Genomic DNA, 26,252 nt, shown 5'->3' on the forward strand with positions numbered 1-26,252 from the left:
AAAATTGATCATGTGCTAGTTAATACATTGCAAACAAATTCAGAAAAGCAGAAACCAAATATATATATTTTCTGCCTACTACATAACAAATATTACAATTAAGGGTATTTAAAGTAAGAATTAAATTAAATGTAACCTAATATCCTAAAAAGTATGGGTCAAATAACAAACTATAGAAACAATATATAATCTTATTAAAAGACCATCAATGAGATAACATACCGAGTTGTCTGGAAGATGGCGGAGAGAAGACAGGCACAGTTCTAAAGTCTCCTGATCTTTCCCCATCTATCATATGAAACAAACCTCTTAACAGAAATCCGACCCACAAAGCCCAGAAAGAAAAGCCAGGAGAAAGAACACCTACCTCAGGATTTGTCTCCCCCAGCAGCATTGGGCGAATTTGGGCAGGTGAGTCTGGGTGCAGATTAGTGGCTGAATTGGAGCAGGGTTGTCTGAGGACCCGAGAGCCAGACCTACTGGATCAGCTGTAGGGTTAGATGGCCGGGGCTTGAGTCAGCGAGGGAGCAGAGGCATGCTAAGCCTCCAGAGCTTGCGGATAGGGCTGGGGGAAGAGTTCCGGTGCAGGAGAGCTGGGGACATCATCCCTGGACTCCTCTGGTCTGAGGAACTCTGAGTCCACGCCTCCATTACAGCTGAGGATTCTTCCTGGAACAATTACTGGCTACTTCTGCCTCAGGCACAGGTGTGTGAGCAGAAGAACCAGCACAGCTGGCAATAGGGAGAAGAATGACCTCAGGCAGGGTAGAGCCCACCATTGATTGAAGGCAAAAGGATTCTATAGCTCCAACTCCCTTCAAGCTAAGGGAGAAGGCCTTGATCAAGGGATCAAGGTCACAGACACTCCAGAGAAAGCAACCAGCACCTCCTACTGGCCAGTCAGAGAAATTGCACTCAGTGAGTAAAGCTAGCAATCCCAAGCCCCTGTGAACCAGCCCCTTCCCAACTCAAGGTCTTAGCAAAATGAAGAAGGGTCAGTGGAAAGGTGGATCCACAGAAAAATTCTTGGAAGGGAAAGACCCTAACTCAGACCTAGAACCTCTGAGGAGAATACGACATGGTCTTCAGCACATAAAGACTTCCTTAAAGAAATAAGGAAGGAGTTTAAAAATCAACTGGAAAATTTGGGAGAGACAATTAATACCTTGCAACAAGAAAGCAAATCCTTAGAAAATACAATTGGACAAATACAAAATGAGAATCAATCAGATCCTCAATTGGGCAAATGCAAAAAAGAAAATAATTCTCTCAAAACTTCAATGGGCCAAATGGAAAGCTCTTTCCAAAATAGAATTGACCAATTGGAAAAGGAGTTGCAAAAGGTTATTGAAGAAAACTCTTTAAAAAAAAGAACGGAGTCAGCAGAAACTAATGACTCCATGAGACAGCAAGAGCCAGTTAAACAAAATAAAAAAATAGAAGAAAATGTAAAATACCTCATCAGCAAAACCACTGACCTCAAGAATAGGTTGAGGAGGGGCAGCCTGAGAATTATTGGACTTCCTGAAAACATTCAAGAGAAGAAAAAAGCCTGAATCTAGTCATGGAAAACTGCCCTGATATCATTGAACCAGAGGGCAAAGTAGTTATTGAAAGAATACATTGATCCCCTCCAGAAAAAGATCCTAAAATGAAAACACCAAGGAATGTTGTGGCCAAATTCCAGAACTATCAGATAAAAGAGAAAATCCTGCAAGCATCCAGAAAGAAACAATTTAAATATCCAGGAGCCACAGTAAGGATTATGCAGGACCTGGCTGCATATTTCCAATAGCAAGGGAGCTTGGAATGCAGCCAAGAATCCACTGTCCCACAAAACTGAGCCTTCTCTTCCAGGGAAAAAGATGGACATTAAACAAAATGGAAGAATTCCAAAAATTCCTGATGAAAAGACCAGAGCTAAATAGAAAATTTGGACATCAAACAGGAGGTTCAAGAGACACATGAAAAGGTAAAAAAAGGGGGGGGGGGTGGTAAAAGGAAAAAAAACACTGCTATCTAATAAGTTGAAATTGGCTATATTCCATCATGGGGAAAAAGATTCTCATAAATCTTGAGAATTGTAACTCTAACAGAGAGAATATACCTAGCTAGAAGTGATGGACATTCATGACCTAGCCATGAGACTGCTATCCAATGGGATGTAACTGGCTTTAACCCCACTTGGGAGAAAGACTCTAATAACTCTTGAGATAACATACCAAAACTTTTGGAACAAAAACACTGTTTTGTGGGAAATTTTTGTCTCTAGATATTCATCCACAAAAAAGATTGATTTTGTAATAAATCTCCTCTCAAAATAAAAACTAAAATAATTCTGAAAAATCAAAGACAGGGGTGGCTAGGTGGCACAGTGGATAGAACACTGATTCTGGAGTCAGGAGTACCTGAGTTCAAACCTGGCCTCAGACACTTAATTACCTAGCTGTGTGGCCTTGGGCAAGCCACTTAACTCCATTTGCCTTGCAAAAATCTAAAAAAAAAAATCAAAGACAAACAAAAACCTCCACTGAACTGATAAACAGCAGAAAGATCTTTTGGGGGGAGGGTTCCCCCAAAACAAGACAAAAAACAAGACTAAGTGACAAACTGATTTTTTAAAAGGGAAAACTAAATTTTAAAAAAATAATTTAAAAATGATTTGCAGTTGAAGAAATGAATTTTTTAAAAAATTGTTTTTATTGTTTTCCTAGTTATGCTTACTTTACATCAGTTTGTTTCTTTGCTTTCTATAGTTTTGTCAGATTTACCCTTTCTTGTAATATTCATTCCTTAACTCAATTTATTTATCTGTATCCCCATCATTGGACATTTGCTTCTGTAAAGATTTTCTTGTTTGTTTGCTAGGCAGATGGTGTTAAGTGGCTTGCTCAAGTCCACACAGCTAGGTACTTTAAAGATTTTCTAAATAAAAGGAGCCTTTTTTTTTAATCATTGTCTTCCTTGGGGTATAGGCCTACTAGTGGAATCTCTGTGTCAAAGGTTATTATTATTCTCTTAACACAATTCCAAATTGCTTCCCAGAATGTTATACCAATTCATATCTCCACTAGCCATGCATTAATATACCTGTCTTCCTGTAGTTCCTTCAGCATTGACTGTTGCCATCATTTGTCTTTTTTTGCTGTAGTCTGCCAACTTCAGATTTGTTTCTCTATGAATTTTTTCTTTATTAGTGTTTTGGAGCATTCTGTTAGAAGTTTGTAATTCTTTTGAGAACTGTTTATATCCTTGGACCATTTGTCTATTGGATAGTGGCTTTTAAATTTTTATATTTCTTTTAGTTGTTTATGTATCTTGGACATTATATTTTTATCAGAAATAGTGACATAAAGGGGTTTTATCCACCCCAATTGACCAGTTCCTTTTTTATGCTGTTATTATTTTTGTTTATATAAAGACTTTTTATTTAATGTAATCAAAGAGTTCACCCTTTTACTCACACCTGTGAAAAGTTTATGATCTTAAAATTTTTAAGTGGTAAGATCTTATCTTTTTTATGGTGTATTTGTATGGTGTATCATGTATCATTTTGAATTTATTGTGGAATATAGTGGAAGCTTGAATAAGTTTAATTTCTGTCTAAAAACTTAGCCCTTCCTAGCAGTTCTTTTCAAGTAAGTTCCTTACTAGATATCTTAGTTTATTAACAGACAATTCATTTGATTTTTTAAAAAAAAGAGTAAGACTAAATTAAGAATTTATAGCCAATAAGAAAAAAGTTTTATCCTTACTAGATATCTTAGTTTATTAACAGACAATTCATTTGATTTTTTTAAAAGAGTAAGACTAAATTAAGAATTTATAGCCAATAAGAAAAAAGTTTTAACATTTTTTTTGCTAATTATATGGCAATAAAACTGAAAAAAGAAATGGATGAATATTCATAAAATTGTCAAAATACCCGGATTAACAAGACAAAAATAGAGAATCTAAGTAACTTGATATCAAGATAAAATTGTATAAGACCCATGTAGATTTACAATGATCAAATATGTGAGCAATAATTTCAGTATTTCATTAACTTGCTTGTAAAGACAGCGGAAGATGACATCTTCCTATTTGTCTCCTACCCAAACCTGGGAAAAAGAAATAAGAGAAGGAAAATTATAGAGCATTATCTAATATATCTAGTGTGAAAGTTGAATAAAATATTAGCAAAATGATACACATTAAAAAAATTATACAGTGTAACTAGGGTGGATTTATACCAAGAATAGAGGGTTGGCTCAGCATTAAGGAAACTCTAAACTTGAGATTTTGTGAATTAAAAAATATATAAATTACCTGATTATATCAAAAGATTCATAAGAGCTTTTGATGAAATATACCACCCATTTCATTAAAATCCTAAAGAATATAGGAATAAATGAACTTTTCCTTAGTATGGTAAATAATATTTACTGGCATGGTTTGCCATAGTGGATTTGAACTCAGGTCCTCCTGACTCCAAGTCTAACACTCTATTCACTGAGTCAGTTAGCTGTTAGATGACAAGTACACAGAGCATTATCTGTGAAGTCAGAAGGACATGAGTTCAAATCTGGCCTCAGATACTTTCTAGTTGTGTGATCTTGGGCAAGTCACTTAATCCTGATTTCCTTGCATCCAGGGCCATCTCCAGTCATTCTTATTCACATCTTACTATTGGACCCTGATGGTTCTGGAGGAGAAAATGAGACTCAGCATAGCACCCCCCCCACTCAAATCCAATTCATGTGCATGTCATGGCATTACCTCCTGATATCATGGTCTTTGAGAACAAAGGACAAACAATCATCATCATCATTAAATAGTATTTATGAAAAACTAAGAATTAGAATTATATGTAATAAAGAAATGCTAGAGGTCTTTGAAAAAAAAAGATCTGAGGTTAAAGCAAGTATGTTCATTTTTATCTCTTACCTGATATTCTAAAATGGTGGCTTTTATAACTTGACAAGATAAAGACAATGTAGGAGTAAAGAAAAACAAAATTTTTTTTAAAAGTCTAGTTTATTTAGAGAACCCTAGAAATCTGACTCAAAATTGTTTGAAACAATTTCAGTTTAGGAGCAAAATATAAAATAAATTCATAAAAATAATGTTTTTCTTCATATTATTAATAAAACTCAATAGGAACATCATAGAGAAAGCAATTCATGTAAAATCTCAAAATGAAAACATTTGGGAATTCATCTGTCAAAACACAGGATTACTGTGAATTCAATACCAAATGTTCTTTATGGAATAAAGACTTAAATATCAATTCCCCTGGTTGGATTGTGTTAATATCATGACTATTTAAATTACTTTATGAATTTAGTCTCCCTTTTTTGGTTTCATTGATGCTAACTTCATCCTCTTCAACCTTTTATCCCCTGATTAACCTAGAGGGGGGGAAAACACCCCTTCCTCAGCAAAAAAGGAAAAGAAAATCCTTTTAACATGTATTATCAAGCAAAACAAATTCATATTTCTGTGTCACTCTTTTTATCTTGTGTGTATCCACTCCTCTTTTTCAGATGGTAATTATGATGATCATTACAATTAATTAAATTTTTAAGTCTTGAGGCCGCTAGGTGGCGCAGTGGATAGAGCATTGGCCCTGGATTCAGGAGTACTTGAGTTCAAATCCGTCCTCAGAGGCTTAATAATGACATAGCTGTGTGGCCTTGGGCAAGCCACTTAACCCCATTTGTCTTGCTAAGTTGTAATTTGAGGAACAAACAAACTGGGGGAATCTTGAGAGGCTTCTTGAAGGAGTTGTTTTGTTTTGTTTAGTTTTTTAGGTTTTTGCTAGGCAATGTGGTTAAGTGGCTAGATAATTATTAAATGATTGAGGTCGGATTTGAACTCAGGTACTCCTGACTCCAGGGCCGGTGCTCTCTCCACTGTGCCACCTAGCCACCGGAAGGAGTTGATTCTTATTAAAGATTTTATTTGAGTTTTACAGTTTTTCTCCCAATCTTACTTCCCTCCCTCCACCTCCACCACAGAAAGCAATCTGTCAGTCTTTATTTTGTTTCCATGTTGTACATTGATCCAAATTGAGTGTGATGAGAGGAGTTGATTCTTAAGCTGAACCTTGCTAGGGTTCCAGGAGACTGATTTGTAGAGGAAGAACATTCCAGATATGAGGAATAATTTGTGTAGAATCATGGAAGCAAAAGATGGAATGCTGTTGCTGTTTGTGATGGAACACCTATTACTTTGATCAAAGCATAAGAGTGCCCAAGGGTAGGTAATCAAACTGGAAAAATAGGTTGGAGTCAGTTTATGAAAGATTTCAAATAACAAACTAGAGTTTGATTTTAGCCTAAGGGGCAGTGGGAAGCCCCTGATGCTTCTTGGTCCAAGAAATTAGGTGGTTTTCCCCTTGCTTTGAATGTTAGTTTTGAGTTGGGTGGAAAATGGATTATAGAGGGAAGAGATGAGATGCAGGAGATGAATTAAAAAGCCATTGTAATTCAGGTGAGAGAAGATGAGAGCCCATATATAGAGTGATTATTGGGTTAATAGAAATTAACAGATTGGAGAAATTTGCATTTTATAGAATAAACAAGTCTTGATCATTGATTAGTTAGGGTGTCAGGGAGTTGTTTGGTGAGACTGTGAAGAGTAAGGAAACACTAGGTTGCAAACCCGGATTGGAAGAATGGTGTCCTCTTGTACATGTGGAGTTTCAGATGACCATGATCCAGGTGTAGTTGAGATTAGGGTTGTTTCATTCTTTGTATTTATACCAGTACCTAACACAATGTCTAGCACCTGGAAAGGACTTCACATATGTTTGTTGCTTTATTTTAAAGTCTGGAACTCAGAAGTCAGAATAGAATCTGATATTTAGATCTGGGAGATTGTGTAGAGCTGATAGATGAATTCTTGGGAATTACCAGGAGAGATTAGAGGATGAGACTGAGAAAAGAGTGCTAGGAGACACCTATAGATAGGTAGAGGGTGGAGCACAGCAAAGGAGACTGTTGGCTTTGACAGATGGGATGAAAAAAAAACACCTCATGGGTATGATGAAACAGTGACAGAAAAGCTAGGGAGTAGAAAATACACAGAAAGAAGGAGTGGTCAGTACTATTAGATTTATAAATAGAAATTAAAAATGATGAGGACTAAGAAAGTGCCATTGAATTAAGAAATAAAGAGGTCATTAGTGATTTTGGAAATAGCTGTTTTAGTTGAGACAAACTACAAGCATTGAAGGAGTGGAAGGTGATAAAGCTGAAGCGATAAAGATAACTTTTTCTAGGTTGTGAAAGGAAGAATTGTCCTATAATCCTATAATAGATTTAGGTGGTGTTAGGGTCAAGAGAATATTTAATGATTAGTAATATTTAAGCAGACTGGGACTGATTAGGTACAGAGGATTGAAGTCAAAGGTCTACTTAACTGTCCAGTGAGTTTAGTCCTAAGATGAATTTCAGAACTTAATAGATTATCTGGGGCACAGTATCTGCAGAGGACTAGCTATCCAGTTTTAACTTGAACCTCTACTTTATCAAAAATATTTGGGATGGGCTAGCTAGTTGGTACAGTGGATAGAGCACAGGCCCTTGTGTCAGGAGAATCTGAGTTCAAGTTTGGCCTCAGGCATTTAATAATTACCTAGCTGTGTGACCTTGGGCAAGTCACTTAACCCCATTGCCTTGCATAAAACAAACAAAAAAATCTATTTGTGATTATTTTATTTCTTCCCCATTTTTTTTCCTTATCTGAAACCCCTTTCTGTAATAGTGATTCAGGTAACCCAATTTTCTGAGAGTTCATTTATTTTGTTAGTGTTTTATCTTTATTTAAGAATTATAATTTTTTTGTGCCCAAACAAATTTTTAAAAGCATTTATTAATAACATATTTTATTTTTTCATTTCATTTACAAATTTATTCTCCCCACCTACCTAGCGTCATCTCTTATAATAAAACAAAAAACTCCAGAACATTTCAACAAAATCAGTTCAATAAAAGTAACCATCAACCTAGACTGACAGTTGCACATCTATAATTCCTCTCATCCTTTTTTTTTTGAGGCCAAGTTTGGTCATGCTTGTCATCATCATTATCATCATCATTTTAAATTTTATTTTCAATTCCAAATTCTCTCCTTTCTCTCTACTTATTAAAAAAGCTAGAAAAATAAAACCTATAATAAAAATGTATAGTCAGGTCATTTTAGTTAATTTTTTTTTGGTAGACATTTGGTGTTAAAATAACTTTGCTAGGTCAAACAGTTTACTGTCTTTTACAGTGTCAGATCAGGTGCTTCTGATTCTAGGACCAACTGTTGTTGGTATTTGATATACTTGTACTTTGCAGGGTTTTTTTTCGTTATCATGCACAAGTTTAATTTGTCTAGGTAAACTGAATCTTGAGTTCTGCCTTGTGGGGCTCTATAAAATCATAGAATTAGAGTTGAAAACATACCTTAAAGGTTTTTCCACAGATTGTACCAGTCCCATGTCACCTAATTGCCTCTTAGGTAATCTTTAGGGTTTTGTTATTGTTTTTTTTCTGTTGATCTTTCATTTCCATTGTTGTAATCATTGAATATTGTTTCCTGGTCCTGCTTCCTTCAGTGTGTACTAATTCCTATATTTTCCTATGATTCTCTTAATTTTTCATATTCATATTTTATGTCAGAATAATGCCTTATTGCATTCGTATGTCATTTGTTTAGTCTAGTCCTTGTTAAATGGGCATCCAGTTTGCATCCAGTTCTTTTTTACTATAAAACATAATGCTCTGTTGAAAATTTTGGTATAAATGAGACCTTTCTATTTATCTTTAATTTTCTTGGGGTATATTACTACCAAAATGGTGTTGATATTTTAGTCATTTGCTTCACATAATTCTAAATTTCTTTCTAGAATATTTTTAGAACATCATGAATTGTATTAGATACCCTTTAGATTTGAAGGCTAGTTGTTTAGAGACTTTTTTGAGGTACATAGGGCCTTAAAATTTTTCAGAGTCTAAATGATTCTTTTTTTTTTTTAAAGGTTTTTAAAGGTTTTTGTGAGGCCAATGGGGTTAAGTGGCTTGCCCAAGGCTACACAGCTAGGTAATTATTAAGTGTCTTAGGTCAGATTTGAACTCAGGTACTCCTGATTCCAGGGCTGGTGCTCTATCCACTGTGCCACCTAGCTTCCCCTAAATGATTCTTAAGAATGTGCTCTCTCTCTTTCTTCCAACATACTTAGTTTTATTGTAGCTAAATCTTAAGTTCATGGCTAGTGCTTTATAATTTTGTATATGTTGCATTCTGGTTTCTTCAGTTATAATTTTCCTTCTTTGGGAAGTTCACTGTAATTCAATTGTTGGTCTTTGGTATACTTGTAGCTTGCACAAATTTAATTTGTCTCAGAAAACTGGGGGGGGTTTATAAAATCAAAGAATTAGAGTTGAAAAGATACTTTAGAGATTTTTCACAGATTGCTAGAAAAAGCTGTACTCTTGATTGTCCTCCCCCTCCCTCCTCAATTCTTTTCGGTTTGATTGTCCAAGAGACATGTCTGAAACTGAACTTGCTCTTTCCCCACAAACTCACCCCTCTTCTTGTTTCTACCTCTGAAACAATGTTGGTGTTCAACCTTTTCTTTTTTTGCCATACATCAACCTAGTAGAAGACCTTATCATCACCTTTTGCCTGAACTTTTCTTGTAGCCTTCTTATTGGTCTCTCCTACCTGTGATCTGTCTTTTCTCTAGTCCCCTTTTCACTCAGTTCCTAAAGTGATTTTTCTAAAATTGCAGGTATAACCATATCACTCCCCATCTCAACTAACTTCATTGATTATCTCTTATTTTTAGGAGAAAATTTAAATTTTTCTTTTGACACCAAGTCTTTGTAAACTTGACTCTAACCTATATTTCTGACCTTACTGTATATTCCATTTCATATATTTTGTAATCAGGTCATTCTGATCTCATAACATTTCCCATTTCTGTGCTTTTGCATTGGTAGCCAAATGGCACTCTCTCTTCATGGTAGCCTATTGAAATATACCTGATTTCCTTCAAAATTAATCTCAACTTTGAACATGAAGTCTTACCTCATATCTCAAGCTGTTGAAGTTTTCCCCTTTTCTCTTTATGTCTTGTATCTATTTTGCATATATCTAATGCATGCGTTTTCTCTCCTGATAGAATATAAGCAGGTCAAAGTCTGTTCTGTTTTGTCTTTGTCTATCATAGTCTCTGCAATATAGTAGGCAATTAATAGCTATCTACTTGTTGATTGATTAAAGATCTTATCCATTCCTAAGGTTTTGTAGGGACTTCCTTTTATCAAAATTATTTCCAAATCTGGTTCTTCAGTTCATACCTTTTACCTAATTCCCAAGCCCATCTCTCCAATGGTTTCATAAACAATTTTACCTTTTATGTATTGGTATCCCTCAAAGGACACACCAGAACTTATTTTCCCTCCTAAATAGTCTCCCCTCCCAACTTCCTGTTGCTGTTTTCTCTTGTTCTCCAAGTTTGAAATATGAATACACTTTTACTTTGCCTCTTTTATCCCTTATATCCAGGCAGCTAACCAAATCCTATCAATTCTTACTCTGAAATATTTCTTGTACATGATTGTTACATTTCATATTTTGATTATTGCAATGTAAAAAAAATTGGTCATTTCAGGAACTGCCATTATTTACTGATCATTTCATAATATTTGAAGGTAATTTTCATATGGATAAAAGATGGGACTATGTTTATGTCAAATAGAATACTCAATAACTAGGTAATTGATTTGAGAGGCAGAATAAAAAGAGATCTGGAAATTTCAGGGAGACCTGAACTTGAAACACCATATGGTATTTGCCATATAATCATTTTAGTAATATCTAGGAGACCTCAAAAGAGTTGGTCCCAAAGGAGATAAGGCTTCTATAACCTTTAAAAGACTATCTACTGGGGTGGCTAGGTAGTGCAGTGGATAAAGCACTGGCCCTGGAGTCAGGAGTACCTGGGTTCAAATCTGGTCTCAGACACTTAATAATTACCTAGCTGTGTGGCCTTGGGCAAGCCATTTTGCCTTGCAAAAACCTAAAAAAAAAAGAAGACTATCTACTTCAGCTCTGAGTATTGATGTTTCCCAGAAAGTTTAGTTGTCTTGTTGTACAAAAGGATAACAAGACTAAATTGTTCAATTTAATTTTAATTTTTTAATTGTTAACCCCTCTTAGACTTCTTCAGTGTGCCTTTGTTATCTAAACTACAGCTAAATTGGAGACCCTTCTCATTTTCTGAATTGGCCTTAATTACTGATTTTTCTGCTTTTTTAACCTTAATACTTTGACTCCAGATCTGATTGACTTGATTGGGAATTCCAGAAAGCCAGTTGGAGTCAAAGTTAGGCTACATCAAGTCAGTGACTAAAATTTTTTCCTTCTGTCTACCTATGAGATCCTCCATTGGAGGGTGAAAGAATACCTTGGTTCAAGTCCTGCCCTCTGATACATATTTGTTGTGTGACCTTGGGTACTTAACTTCACTGATCCAGTTCACTTTTCTTAAGACTGTATGTTACGGGGGCGGCTAGGTGGCCTAGTGATAAAGCACTGGCCCTGGAGTCAGGAGTACCTGGGTTCAAATCTGGTCTCAGACACTTAATAATTACCTAGCTGTGTGGCCTTGGGCAAGCCCTTAACCCCATTTGCCTTACAAAACCCTAAAAAAAAAAAATGACTGTTACAGAAATGTTGCTGTCCTCATTGGTAGAGGGAATGATATGCAGGTGAATTCCCAAGACCAAAAAAGAAAAGAAAAGTGAAGGCTATGTGGAGGAGCACATGAAGCAAAGACATTCATTTTAGAGCATAGGGTTTCTGGAGGGCTAGAGGTAAAAACCCAAATAAACAATGAACTAATATTTATTAGAACTGTGTATAGCTTTCCTTGAAATTCTCCTTGGGTGGCAGATTTAGAGTAATTGTTCTAGTGGGAGCTGCCATGGCATTCTTCCGTTATCTCTGACCCAAAAAGCAATAGTTGCAGGCATCCTTCTTCCTACCACAGTAAGTACTGTGGAATCCATTAATCTCTACAATCTGTTAACTATAATTAAAGGAACTTTTATTTTTATTGTTTCTTGATCTTGTCAGTCTCTGTATGGCACTGGCAGAGGAAAGCAAGGTTAAAAATAGATGACTCAAACTAAAGTAACAAATTCTACTTGCCCAGAATCTTTGATATGCAGTGTCAATGAGTTGTACTATTATAGAATTTATTAAAAAAAAGTATTTGTTTACATGGACTTTTTCCTCATGTTCAGTTCTTAAAACTTTTAAATATGTTATTGTATTACAGACTGTTTTGACCATGGATGGTGAGGAAATACCAGACTTTTCAAGTTTAAAGGAGGAAACGGCTTATTGGAAGGAACTTTCCTTGAAATACAAACAAAGGTAAATGTTGAAAAAAGCAGTAGGGAATAGTATAATAATTGGAATATTTGCCCAAGTTCTGTTTTTTACTATTATTTTAAAATAGTATATTTATTCAAAAGTTAGGTTTTCAGAATTAGGAGGGAGTGGAAGATTGTGGTCTGTATTACATAGTAATGTAATATGTTTTTAATTGAGTGTTTGTACTATTCTTTGTTTGCTATTTATTATTGTGTGACCTTGGACAAGTCTCGTAATCTAGGCTCTGCTTATAGATACAATGTCTATAAAATAAAACTTTGTTTCTGTGAATAATAGTAATAAAGAAAGTGTTAAATTTGGTTGAAAAATTTGTAGTTGCCCTATAATTTTTGTGCTTGTTTGTTATTTCTTGTTTGTTATTATTATTTAATAATGGACATGACTATATTTTCTTTTTCTTTTGTTATTGATATATTTTTTGATATATTTTGTTTTGACACAGCAGATGCATCCTAATTACTCAGACCGACCCTCATGCAAAGCTACTTTTACCTAAAAGTTTCTGCCACTTTCCACTTTCCACAGGAATGATGTGTTTTTACCTTTGAAAGTTTGGTTCCAACACTATCCATTGTAATTGATGTGAATTTTGTTGCCTTTTAATATTATCTCAATTTACATTATTGCAGTCTTTCCATTAATTATTTATTTTGCCTCTGCTTTACCTCAGACAAGTCTGCCCATGTTTCTGTGACTTTGTATTTACTTACCACTTCTCACAGTACTTTAATATTCAATTGCATTCATATATCACAATTTATTGAGCCATTCCCTAATTTTTGGATAGACTGGTTTTTTTCCCCAGGTATTTATTATTATATATAGTGTTGCTGTGCATATTGGGGGTTTTTGGTTTTTGTATATAATCATAGCAGCATTTTCTTTTTTTTATATTTAATATTTATTTATCCTCATTTTGTACAAATAATTTTTTATACATTAATAAAATATTCTTGTTTAAGAGTAAACAAAATAACCCCTCCCTTCAAAAATATAGACTTGCTTGAATGATAAAGTAAGGGGAGAGAAAAAAATTAAAATTAAAAAATAATAGTAATAATTGTAGGTATGGCCAGGTGGCACAGTGGATGGAGCACCAGCCCTGGAGCCAGGAGCACCGAGCCCATATCCAGCCCCGTACACCCAACACAGCTGTATGATATGCAAGCCACCCCAACCCCACTGCCCTGCAAAAACCAAAAAAATTAAAAAAAAAGACCCAAAATAAAATTAAATAGTAATAACAATAGCGGTGGCTGGGTGATGGACAGAGCACTGGCCCTTGAGCCAGGAGCACCCGGGTCCAAATCTGGTCTCAGACACCCAACGATCACCCTGCTATGCAGCCCCAGGCAGCTCACCCAGCCCCATTTGCCCTGCACCCCCCCCAAATAATAATAATAAAAAATGTGCTTCAGTCTTTGTTCCAACACCAACAACTCTGTCGCAGGTGGATCACATTCTTTATGATAAGTCCATTGCAAAAGTTACTTCCATATTTTTCCACTGTTGCCATTGCTGATCGCAACTCCCTCCTTTCTTATTTCTCCACTACCATGTACTGTATTTTGTCTCTCCTTTCATTCTGTCTCTGCTGTAGGATAGCTGAGTGGCACAGCAGATATGTCCCTGGCCCTGGGGCCAAGAGTCCTCGAGCCCATATACCACCCCTTAGGCTCAGCATCCACCCGGCCCTATGATCCAAGACAGGCCACCCAATCCCAGCCCCTTGCAAGAACTAAAAAAGAAAATGTGTTATATCTGACCACTCTCCTCCCATGGTCCATCCTTTCCTCCATCACTCACGTCCCCCCCACCCCCCCTTCTTACTCCAGATGCCTATACACCATTGAGTTTATATTCGTAGCAGCATTTTCACTGAGAATTGAGTTTATATTTTAGTCTGGGTTTATATTTGCAAACTCTGTTTAGTGATCCTCTTTGTAAGTTTGTTTAGAGATTCTTTAGTTGACCAGTTTTGATTCTCTACCTTTGAATCTTTTTTTTTAATCTTTTTTTTGTATTTTTTCCAACATGCAAGGATAAGTTTTCAACAATCATTTTTGGTAAGCTTTTAAGTTTCACATTTTTCTCCTTCCCTTCTTTCTCTCCCTCCTCCCATAATAGAAAGCTATCTAATTTAGGTTATACATAGTATAAATATGTTAAACATGAATATCCATATTAATCCTTTTGTGAAAGAAGAATCAAATCAAAAAGGGAAAAAGACATGGAAAAAACCCTTTATTACATGAAACAAATTTTAAAAATTGAAAGTAGTAAGCTTTGGTCTGTATTCAGACCTTATAGTTCCTTCTCTGGATATGGATGGTATTTCCCATCACATGTTCTTTAATTGTCTTTGATTCATGTATTGCTAAGAACAAGCCCATCATAATTGATCGTCACACACTGTTGCTGTTAATATATTCAGTGTTCTTCTTGATCCTGTTCACTTCAGTCAGCATCTGTTCATGCAAGTCTTTTTCTTATTTTTTAGGGTTTTTTTGGCAAGGCAATGGGGTAAAGTGACTTGCCTAAGGTCATGCAGTTAGGTAATTAGTAAGTGTCTGAGGCCGGATTTGAACTCAGGTCCTCCTGCTCTATTCACCTTGCTGTCCCCATGCAAGTCTTTCCAGGCTTCTGAAGTCATCTTGTTTCTCCTGATTTTTTAAATTTTATTTTCCTGTTACATACAAAGATAATTTTTAGCATTGATCTATTTGCAAGTTTATGAGTTCAACATTTTTCTGGTATCATCTCTTCCTTCTCTTCTCCCCATAGAGTAGAGGAAAACAGTCTGGTAAAAATTGTACATGTACACTCGTGCATTTCCATATTCATCATATTGTAAAAGAGGAATTAGAATTAAGGGAGAAAAATGTCATGAGAAAGAAAGAAAAACATTTCATTCATATTTGCAGTTATGATTACTATTTCTCTCCATGCTGTCTTCCCCCTTTTACACTTTTCTCTATCTCTCCTCACCAATGTTTTGCTTCTGATTCTGACCTCTTAATCAACCCACTTCCCTTTTCTTCTCCCTTTCCTCTTTTAACTTTTCTTTTTTAATGTTTACTTTAGTTTTACTTTCACCCTCCCTTTTATCAGTTCCTTTGCCCCCCACCCCCCAACTTCCCTATAGGATAGGCATACATTTTTTTTTTGCAAGGCAATGGGGTTAAGTGACTTACCTAGGGCCACACAGCTAGGTAATTATTTAATGTCTGAGGGTGGATTTGAACTCGGGTCCTCCTGACTCCAGGACTAGTGCTCTATCCACTGTGCCACCTAGCTGTCCCGGTATACATTTTGAAAAACACATTTGAGAATGTATGTTATTCCCTCTGGACCAAATTTGTTGAGATTAAGATTTACTCAGTGCTTTCACCCTCCCCTCTTTCCCTTTACTTCAGTAGGTCTTTGTGTACCTTCATGCCTTGCCTTCTTCTAATCTAATCCTTCTTTTCATGTCTTGATTCTTTTAAACCTGTCTTGTACCCACACCTCTATTAAGACATCCTCTTTTTTATTTGTCCTGACAGAAGTACAATTGTCAAGGGTTGATTGATTGATTTGTAAGTAGCATTCCCTCATAGTCATTTCACACTCACAGTCTCTGTCCAAGTACTGTCCCATTAGAAATACAATTCTTGGAGGGCAGAGCCAAGATGGCAGAGTGGAGGTAAGAATTCCCAGAAACTCTTCCACCCCAAATGCCTTAGAATTATGACTTTAACCAAAGTCTAAAGTGATGGAACCAACAGAAAGACTGAAGGAAACAATTTTCTGCCCAAGACAACTTGGGAGATCCAAGGAAAGGGTTTCACCAGGGTTGGAAAGGGCTGCAGTGCATCCCGGACTGCACAATGTCAGAGTGAACCAACTCCAACCTTCTAGGAACAGCTTGAAGGTAACCTGGATCCTTGAAGGCACCTGAGTTTGTGACAGTGGAGTGGATTCCAGACCTCTCAGCCCCAGGATTGCCTTGGACAACTTGGAAGGTCATTGAGAAAGCTACCACACCAGAGTGAACAGGAAGCCCAGGCCAGCACAGGACCCCTGGAACCTATGGAGCCCCAGAAGCTGCTTCCAGAGTGCTTGGGACTGCAGAGGTCTCTCTATTATATCTGGGGCAGAACTCTGTTGCTTTGACTATATTCAGATCCAGGTTGCAGTCTGGGGCCCCATACTGCCATAGCAGAGCAGGGAACCTCCTCATGGTTCCAGTACAGAGGGGAGTGCTTGTGGTCATCCACAGTCCAGGAAGAGGAGTCAGAGTCTCTCATTAGACCTTGAAGGAATTGAGGTCTCTGGGGAGGTGTCTCAAAAACCCTCAGAAGCTTGGGACATTGTATCCTCCACCCTTGGAGCAGAACCCCACTTAAACAAAGAGTTAAAGTCAGTCTGGGAAATGAACAAACAGAAGAAAGACAACTTGGAGGATCAGAATACATACTCAAAAATGACAGTCAAAACTTCTGAATTCAAAGCCTCCAAGAAAAATATGAATTGGTCTCAGGCAATGGAACAGCTCAAAAATGATTTTGAGAATCAAGTAAGGAAGGTAGAGGAAAAATTGGGAAGAGAAATGAGAGCAATGCAGGAAAATCATGAAAACCAAGTCAGTCAGTTAATGAAGGAGATTCAAAAAAGTACTGAAGGGAAAAAAAAAACTACTTAAAGACAAGTTTAGGTCAAATGGAAAAAGCAATCCAAAAGGTCAATGAGGAGAAGAATAACCTTAAAAAGCAGAATTGACCAGATGGAAAAGGAGATACACAAGCTCTCTGAAAAAAATAATTCCTTCAAATGTAAGGGAAGCTGATGACTTTGTGAGAAATCAAGAAAAAACAAAAGAATGAAAAACTAGAATAAAATGTGAAATATTTCATTAGAAAAATGACTGACCTTGAAAACAGATCCAGAAGAGATTATTTTAAAATTATTGGGCTACCTGAAAGAAATGACCAAGAAAAGAGCCTAGACTTCATTTTTAAAGAAATGGGGGGGGCAGCTAGGTGGTACAGTGGATAGAGCACTGGCACTGGCGTCAGGAGGATCTGAGTTCAAATGTCACCTCAGACACTTAATAATTGCCTAGCTGGGCAATCTTGGGCAAGTTACTCTTAATCCCGTTGCCTTAAATAAATAAATTTTTTTTTTTTTAGGTTTTTGCAAGGCAAATGGGGTTAAGTGGCTTGCCCAAGGCCACACAACTAGGCAATTATTAAGTGTCTTGAGACTGGATTTGAACCCAGGTACTCCTGACTCCAAGGCTGGTGCTTTATCCACTACGCCACCTAGCTGTCCCTATAAATAAAATTTTTTAAAAAAGAAATTATCCAGGAAAATTGACCCGATATTCTAGAAGCAGAAGGTAAAATAGAGAATGAAGGAATCCACCTATCACTTCCAACATAAAAAATTCCCAGGAATATTATTAGCCAAATTTCAGGACTCCCAAGTCAAAGAGAAAATATTATAAGCAGCCAGAAAGAAGCAATTCAGATATCATGCAGTTACAGTCAGGATTATGTAGAATTTAGCAGCATCTACATTAAGGACTCGTATGGCTCAGAATATGATGTTCTGGAAGACAAAAGAGCTTGGATTACAATCGAGAATTAACTACCCAGCAAAACTGAACATACTTTTTCTTTTTTCTTTTCTTAATTAAAGATTTTATTTTTGAGTTTTACTATTTCCCCCCCCAATATTACTTCCCCCCCCCCATAGAAAGCAATTTGTCAGTCTTTACATTGTTTCCATGTTGTATATTGATCCAAATTGAGTGTGATGAGAGAGAACTCATATCCTTAAGGAAGAAACATAAAGTATAAGAGTTAACATGTTGCTGTTAGAGTCTACAATGTTTTTTTGGTTCTGCTCATCTCGCTCAGCATCAGTTCATGCAAATCCCTCCAGGTCTCTCCGAATTCCCATCCCTCCTGGTTTCTTATAGAACAATAGTGTTCCATGACATACATATACCACAGTTTGCTAAGCCATTCCCCAATTGAAGGACATTTACTTGATTTCCAATTCTTTGTCACCATAAACAGGGCTGCTATGAATATTTTTGTACAAGTGATGATTTTACCCATTTTCATCATCTCTTCAGGGTGTAGACCCAAGAGTGATATTTCTGGATCAATGGGTATGCACATTTTTGTTTTCCTTTGGGCATATGAACATACTTTTTCAAGGGAAAGGATGGATATTCATTGAAATAGGGGAGTTTCAGATTTTCCTATAGAAATGAAAAGAGCTGAACAGAAAGTTTGATCTTCAGGTACAGGACTCAGGTGAAGCATAGAAAGGATGGATGTGAAGGGCAAATTATGAGAGACTTAACAATACTGAACTGCTTATATTCTGGCATGGGAAGAAGATACTGATAACTAAATGAATCTTCTCATTTATTAGAGCAGTTAGTCAAGGCATAGGAGGGAGCTGAATTTGAAGTTATAATATATTAAAAAAGATGGAGTTGATGGGGAGGAAAGGAATATTTTGGGAGAAAGGGAAAGGAGAGGTAGAAAGGGCTAAGATATTACAGATAAAAGAGGCAAGACAAAAACTTTTGCAATGGAGTGGAAGCGGGGGAAGGTGAGGGGGAATGAGTGAATATTTATTCTCATCGGACAGGACTTGGAGAGGAAATAAGATACACACTCAGTATGGTATAGAAATCTATCTTACCTTAGAAGAAAAAAGGGGAAAGGGATGGGAGAAAGGGGACTGGGGGTGGGGGTGGGGTTAGGTGATTGAAGAGAGGGAAGATCATGGGAGATGGTAGTCAGATACAAGACACTTTTGAGGAGGAACAGAGTGAAGGGAGGGAGAGAACAGAATAAATGAGGGGAATAGGATTGAGGGAAATACAGCTAGCAATAGCAACTTTGGGGAAAAAAATTATCAAAGCAACTTCTGATGGATAAAGAATGTGATCCAGCTCTGTCTCTGGGCTCTGGTCCAGCCCAGAGACAGAGCTGATGGTTATCTGAACACAGACTGGTACACTTTATTTTTCTTGAGGTTTCTTTATCTTTGTGGAGGAAAGGGGGAGGATTATGTTTACTTTTACAAGACTATTATATGAACTTCTAGAAATACTATTCTCAAGAGCCATAAATATCATTGAATTATAATCAGTTTATACACTATCTTTTCAAGTATCTTCTATAGAAATACAATTTCATGAACTAAAGTATCAATAAAGAAAACTCACTCAAGAGATAAGTTTGATCACATCACAGTCAATTTATACCCAAGTCCTTTGTCTATGTTCTTTTCAGTTGTCCTAAGAGAAATACAATTCTCAAGAGTTAACTAATATTTTCCTGCCTTTATTTACCTTTTTTACACATCCCTTATTTGTCGAAAGGCTAATCCTTCAATGTTGAATCTGATAAGTCCCGGTAATTCTAACTGTGGATCCCTGATATTTAAATTGCTTCTTTTTGGTTTGCTGTATTTTTCTCCTTTAGTTAAGAATTCTGAAATTTGACTTTCTTGGGGGTGATTGATGGATTCTTTCAAGGTCTATTTTATCTTCTTGTACTAGGGTATTAGGGCAATTTTCCATGATAATTTCTTGCATGATTTTGTCCAGGCTTTTTTCCTGATCATTTGGTAGACAAATAATTTGTAACTTATCTCTTGTAGATCTATTTTTCAGGTTGGTCATTTTTCTTAAGAGATATTTACATTTTATTCTATTTTTTCAGCCTTTGGGTTTTGCTTGATGGAATCTTGATGTCTCACAGATTTTCTTTTTTCATTTATTTATTTATTTTGGGAATTTTTTTTTTTTTTTTTGTGGAGCAGTGGGGTTAGATCACAAGATCACACAGTTAATAAATATCAGGTGTCTGAGGCCAGATTTGAACTCAGGCCCTCCTGACTCCAGGACCAGTACTCTATCCACTGTGACACCTAGCTGCCCCTGATTCTACTGATTTTTAAACGATCTCTCCTCAACTTCTTTTTCATATCCCATTTTGATAGTAGTCACATTTTGCTAATAGTTCAGTCCTTTAATCTCCTTTTGATATTTCTTGTTGTTTCACTTAAGTATTTGCTTTTAAAGCATTTGCTTTTATTCACTCAAGTTTATTTTTCTGGGATGGGAGTCCACTATATGGGCAAGATTTTCCAACTATTTTAAGTCGTTTTTTCTCCATCCAGTGTTTTCCTTAAGTACTCATATTCATTTTGTATTTAAATCATGTTTTTGTCCTTTTGTATTTATTGAGTTACTTTGTTATTTTGGATAAAGCAATTTTGGGGCTTCTTTTAACCATAATATTTCTTTGTAGTATTTGGAATTTTCTTCTGTTGACTCAAGTCTTCAATATTAATTTCTGGATTGAGACTTTTTGCTAGGGTCAGGCTGTATCCCTTGGATGAGGTGGATATGTCTTGTTTGGACTTGTCCCTTGTAGTCTAGAAGCTGCCACTCTTGAAGTTCTGAATGAAGTAAATGGGGCTAGGCTCCATTCATTTCTAGACTCCAACTTCCTTTCCTTTTCACTGGTGGTCCAATGCAGGTAATTGCCCAAACAATCTCTGTCTCCTTGTTCTTGCATTTCCAGCTAGGAACAGGATCTGCCGTGCTGTACTGCATTTAGGATGGTGAGGGAAGTGAGGGTTAAGGAGCAGGATGGTGCTGACTGGAGTCCTGAAAACTGTCTTCCTCACTGATGCCTAAAGGAGTAATATCTTAGAGATAGCCCCTGGTGCCTGGCCATGTCTCCCTGAGCAGTAGAGGCCTAGGTCTTTTTCTACTATGACTGATAGAAAAGGACATAGGTTCTGTAGGTTTTAGACTCCATTTGCTGGAGGTCAGGCTAGCTTTCCTTTTCTACTTATGGATTGTTCTTGCTTCAAATACTTGTAGACTTCTGTTCTTGTGCGTTCTGGTATTGGATAGGTGGAGAACTTGATATAGTCTCTTTTTTGGTTTTCTTGATAATTGTTTCTTTTGGCAAACTTTTAGATTTTTTTCTATGATGTTTATGCAATCTAAGTTGACCACAACCTTTCATGTTGCCATCTTAACTGGAAACCTATCCACTTTTCAAAGCTGTACAACTGAGCTTCTGAACCTTTCCAAGGTCATCAGCAGTCTCTTAATTGTTAAAATCCAATGACTTTTTCATGTTCCTCATTCTGCTTGACCTCTCTGTGGTTTGGGGGCATTTATTGATCCTTGCTTTTTCTTTTTGGATATTTTCATCTCCTTTTAACTTTTGTGACATTATTCTCTTTTGGTTTTTGATTTTCCTACCTGATTTAATCTGTGTCCTTTGACTTCTCACTCTCTCATTCACATTCTGGTGATATTTGTCTAGACAGAAATATGATAAAGTCCTTTTAATCTAATAAAAAATGCTTTAAACTGAAAAGGAAGGGGGGGGAAGAAAGCTTTCTATTAGATAGTTATCAAATTTGCTATCACTGGATAGTATAGCTACAATTTCAGAAAAATATAACAGTAGGGATACCTCAGAGAAAAATTCAACAAGGGATTCAGTAATATGACGTCAAATGTCTATTCTAATGTGTACATAAAATGCACAGAAAATAAAGGGACCAGTAATTCTAATGCAAGGAGGAAAATTTGATCTCATTAGTTATCACTGAGACTTGGAATCAGATCCATACTTGAAATTTGGTTCTAGGAAGGTATAACTTATTCAGAAGAAATAGGATAGAGGGGAGGAACAGGGTTTCTTTGTTTATTAAGAAGGAAATCCTGGAACCAGAATGGGGAAGGTGCAATGGAGTGATTTGAACCTTTTTGAGAACAAGGTGCTTTCACTTTTATCTTCTGACTTATCTTGGGTTTCGGCTTCCTTTTGGCTATTTTTCTTCTGCTCCTTCCACTCTTTGGGATAGAAAACAGAGGCAAAATAAGAACTGAACACTGCTGCTTTCTTTCTGTTTGTTATGATAGTTCAATTTGCTCCTAAGAGTTTTTCCTCTCCAATACTGTTTTAAAAAAATAACCAAAAAATCCTGATATCTTTGAGGCCTTTTGAGAATAAAGTAGAGAAGAAAAATAAATATATTGAGCCATAATTAATAAAACTAGAAACCCAATACATTTTAAAACTCTTAAAAAATACAAATGAAATTTTGAAAAGGAAGGACAAAATAAATAGAATTGAACATTTGTGGAAAAATGACTATTCAAACAATTGTTTTTTGCTTAAAAGACTAACCAAATTGATTAAACTATTAGCTAACTTAATATTTTTTTTAAGAGGGAAACCAAATTGACAAAATAAAATTGAAAAAGGTTGAATTCACAATAAATAGAGGGTAGGGAGGAAACACTTATTCAGCACCTCTCTCTGCTAAGTGCTTGAAAAATATTATTTCATTTGATTCTTAGAGGAGGTAGGTGCTATTGTTATCTCCATTGTAAAATGGAGGAAACTGAAGGGTTGAATGACTTGGCTAGACTTATACAGCTAGTAGTATAATCTGAGACCAGATTTGAATCCAGATCATTCTGATTCCAGACCCAGTGTGCTATCCAGTTTTGCCACCTAAATGTCTCTAGGATTAGGAATAGAAATAATGAAGACCACCCAGTGATTTGCATTGGGCCCATGACTGGAGAGACACCAACAGTATCTGTCAGTATTTGCCCTTTATGAGTCTAATAGAAGATGTGCCTCAGGCCCCCTTTACTGAGACCGATAGACTGACTGCCTCATCTAGTCATTTTGAGCAATTCTAAATATTTTATACACATATATGAAATGTATCTAACCAGGGGTGGAGATCCTTTTTTCTGTTAAGGATCATTTGGATATTTATAAAAAATTCATGGACTATATGTGATCAAATATTTAATTAATTCACCTCTAAAAACCACCTTAGATTTGAGTCCTACCTACTGTTGCCTTGGGAAACACCAAACCCAAATGACCCAAAATCTGGAGGTTCTCTGCCTCTGATCTAGACTATAGAAAATGAACATATAGAAGAGGTCTACAAACATTATACTATGTACTTAATGCATGCCCTCAACCCATTTTGTGAGGGATTGAGTAATATGAGGTGAGGCATAGGTTGCTGCTGCCTCACTTTGCATTTTTCCCTGTATTTGAGGCTAAAATCCATAAATTCAGCTGTTTTTTTGTCTATGATGATGATAATGATTGAAATGATATAGAAATTACATATATAGTAGCTCAGTGAGCAAGTATTAATTTTTTTTTCACTTTTCATGATGTTAGGAAGCAGAGAGACCGTACTACCCCTGAAATCACATGGCAGCAAAATTAAAAACTTAAAGAAAAGGAGTGGATTTTTATAAAAATAGGAAACATAAAAATCAACTAAAAAAGGGAGATAACATAAATAACTTTTATTTTGAAGGATATGAGTAAGTCCTAAATTCTTACATAAAAAATTCCATGTTCAAACAGATTTGCAATTGAATTCTTTCAGATATTTAAATTGCACAGAATTTATTGACACAAACCAGAAATAGAAAAAAAAAATTTCTGTGAGGGATATATGGTCCTGATTTCTAAAACAAGGAGAAAAGCAGAAATGAAAATTGATACAAAAATACTAAATAAAATACTGGAGAAAAGAGTATTGTATTCTAAAAGTTTCATATTTTGACTAAGTTGAGTTTCTGTTAGGAATTCAAGGATGGTTTAATATTAAGAAAACCTGGGACAGCTAGGTGGCGCAGTGGATAAAGCACCGGCCCTGGAGTCAGGAGTACCTGGGTTCAAATCCGGTCTCAGACACTTAATAATTACCTAGCTCTGTGGCCTTGGGCAAACCACTTAGGTAAAAAAAAAAAAAATTAAGAAAGCTTCAAAAAATTGTTTAAAAATCCATTAAAAAGATATGACTATTGGTAAATGTAGGCAAAAATATTTAATAAAACCATTAAAAGATATAGTAAAATTTTGAGTCTTCCCCTTGAATCAGCATGTTTGTTCTTTTTCTTTGTTTTTATTTTTCTATTTACATGCAAAAGTATTTTTCAGCATTTATCTATTTACAAGTTTATGATTTCCACATTTTTTTGGGGCGGATTTGCAAAGCAGTGGAGTTAAGTGACTTGCCCAGGGTCACACAGCTAGGTGATTATTAAGTGTCTGAGGTTGTATTTGATCTTAGGACCTCCTGACTCCAGGGTCAGTGCTCTATCTACTGCGCCCCTAGTTTCATGTTTTTCTACATTTGAAGGATTTATTTTTTTCAGAGAGCGTTTGTATCTCCTTTCCCATTTGGTTAGTTCTGTTTTTAAAGGGTAGTCTTCTCGTTGACCTTTTGGATTGCTTTTTCCATTTGATCCAAATTCTTTTTTAATTACAAATTTTTTTTTATTTTTGTAAGGCAATATGGTTAAGTAACTTGCTCAAGGTCACCCAGCTAGGTAATTATTAAATGTCTGAGGCCAAATTTTAACTCTAGTCCTGACTCCAAGGCTGATGCTCTGTCCATTGCACCACCTAGCTGCCCCAACCAAACGTGTTTTTAGGATATATATATATTTTTTTAGGTTTTTGCAAGGCAAATGGGGTTAAGTGGCTTGCCCAAGGCCACACAGCTAGATAATTATTAAGTCTCTGAGGCCGGATTTGAACCCAGGTACTCCTGACTCCACGGCCGGTGCTTCATCCACTGTGCCACCTAGCCGCCCCTAGGATATTTTCTTCAGTATTTTTTTTAATATCCTTCACCAAGCTACTGACTTAGTTCTCATGATTTTTCAACATTGTTTTCATTTCTCTACTCAATTTTTCCTCAGCTTCTCTTACTTGATTTTCAAAATCATTGAGCTTTTCCATGGCATGAGAGCAATTCGTATTGGAGGCTTTGGATGCAGAAGCTTTGACTTTTTTTTTCTTTGAGTGTGTATTTTTATCCTCCATAGGACTAAAGTAATTGTCTATGGTCCGATTCTTTTTTCTTCTTTTATTTACTCGTTTCTCCAGCCCATGATTTGATGTTTACTCTTTGTTAAGGTGGGACTCTGCTTCCAGGATGGAGGATGTACTGTCAAACTTTTGAAGGTTTTTGCAAGCAGTTTTCAAGGATACCCCCAACAACCTGCAAGTTCTCCTTTATGAGAGGCTCTGACTGCTCTCTTGGCTTGTTCTCTGGTCTTTGGATGACCATGAACAATGCTTTATACCCTGGAACCATGAGGAGAGTCCCTGCTCCTCTGTGACAGTGAGCTCTGTTGTGCTTCTGCTCCTTTTCCTGAGACTTGTATCTGAGTATGGTCGAAGCAACAGAGTCCTGCCTCAGGAATAGCAGAGACCACTGCAGTCTCCCCTGATCCCCTTACTGTCTGTGGACTGAGGACTCTGGAAGCAGTTGCTCCTGGTCCTGGAGCTGAATCTGTTCTGAGACCTGTGCTGGACTGGGCTCCTCTCTTACCCTGAGCTTCCCAATTGTCCTTGGCAGCCCCTGGACTGAGAGGTCTGGAAACCGTCAAGTACCTAGGCTTCCAGGGGATCTCTGTTCCTGGATGACTGGAGCTGGTTTGCTCCAATGTGACCCAGGCCCTTTCTAACCCCAGTGTAACAGACCCTTCCTGCAGATCTTCTAAGTAGTTTTGAGCTGGAAATTGCTTCAGTCGGGCTTTTTTGTGGGTTCTGCCACTCTAGAATTAAATAGAATCATTACTTAAAGGTATTTAGAAGTGGTTTGTGGGAGAGCTAGCAGTTCTCTGCCTTTACTCTGCCATCTTAGCTCTTTCCCATTCATAAAAGAAATTTTAAAAAGGAACATAGTCTGCTTTGTGCTGCATTCAGACTCCA

At 36.5% G+C, this 26,252-nt stretch overlaps 1 protein-coding gene across 5 annotated transcripts in view; it reads left to right on the forward strand.

Moving 5' to 3' along the window:
• The window catches only part of NDEL1 (nudE neurodevelopment protein 1 like 1), an 88,081-nt gene that overhangs the window by 16,924 nt on the left and 44,905 nt on the right, over window positions 1-26,252 (forward strand). For 3 of the 5 annotated variants that reach the window (XM_074225588.1, XR_012476068.1, XM_074225587.1), the window contains one exon: window positions 12,320-12,417. In XM_074225588.1, the coding sequence (XP_074081689.1) occupies window positions 12,332-12,417 (86 nt within the window). In that variant the 5' untranslated portion in view covers window positions 12,320-12,331. Of the gene's footprint in view, window positions 1-316; window positions 412-1,857; window positions 1,973-12,319; window positions 12,418-26,252 lie in introns of those variants that run through there. The other 2 variants (XM_074225585.1, XM_074225586.1) reach the window with 2 other exon arrangements.

This window comes from Macrotis lagotis, chromosome 2 (genome assembly GCF_037893015.1).
Source record: "Macrotis lagotis isolate mMagLag1 chromosome 2, bilby.v1.9.chrom.fasta, whole genome shotgun sequence".
Taxonomy (NCBI): Eukaryota; Metazoa; Chordata; class Mammalia; order Peramelemorphia; family Peramelidae; genus Macrotis; species Macrotis lagotis.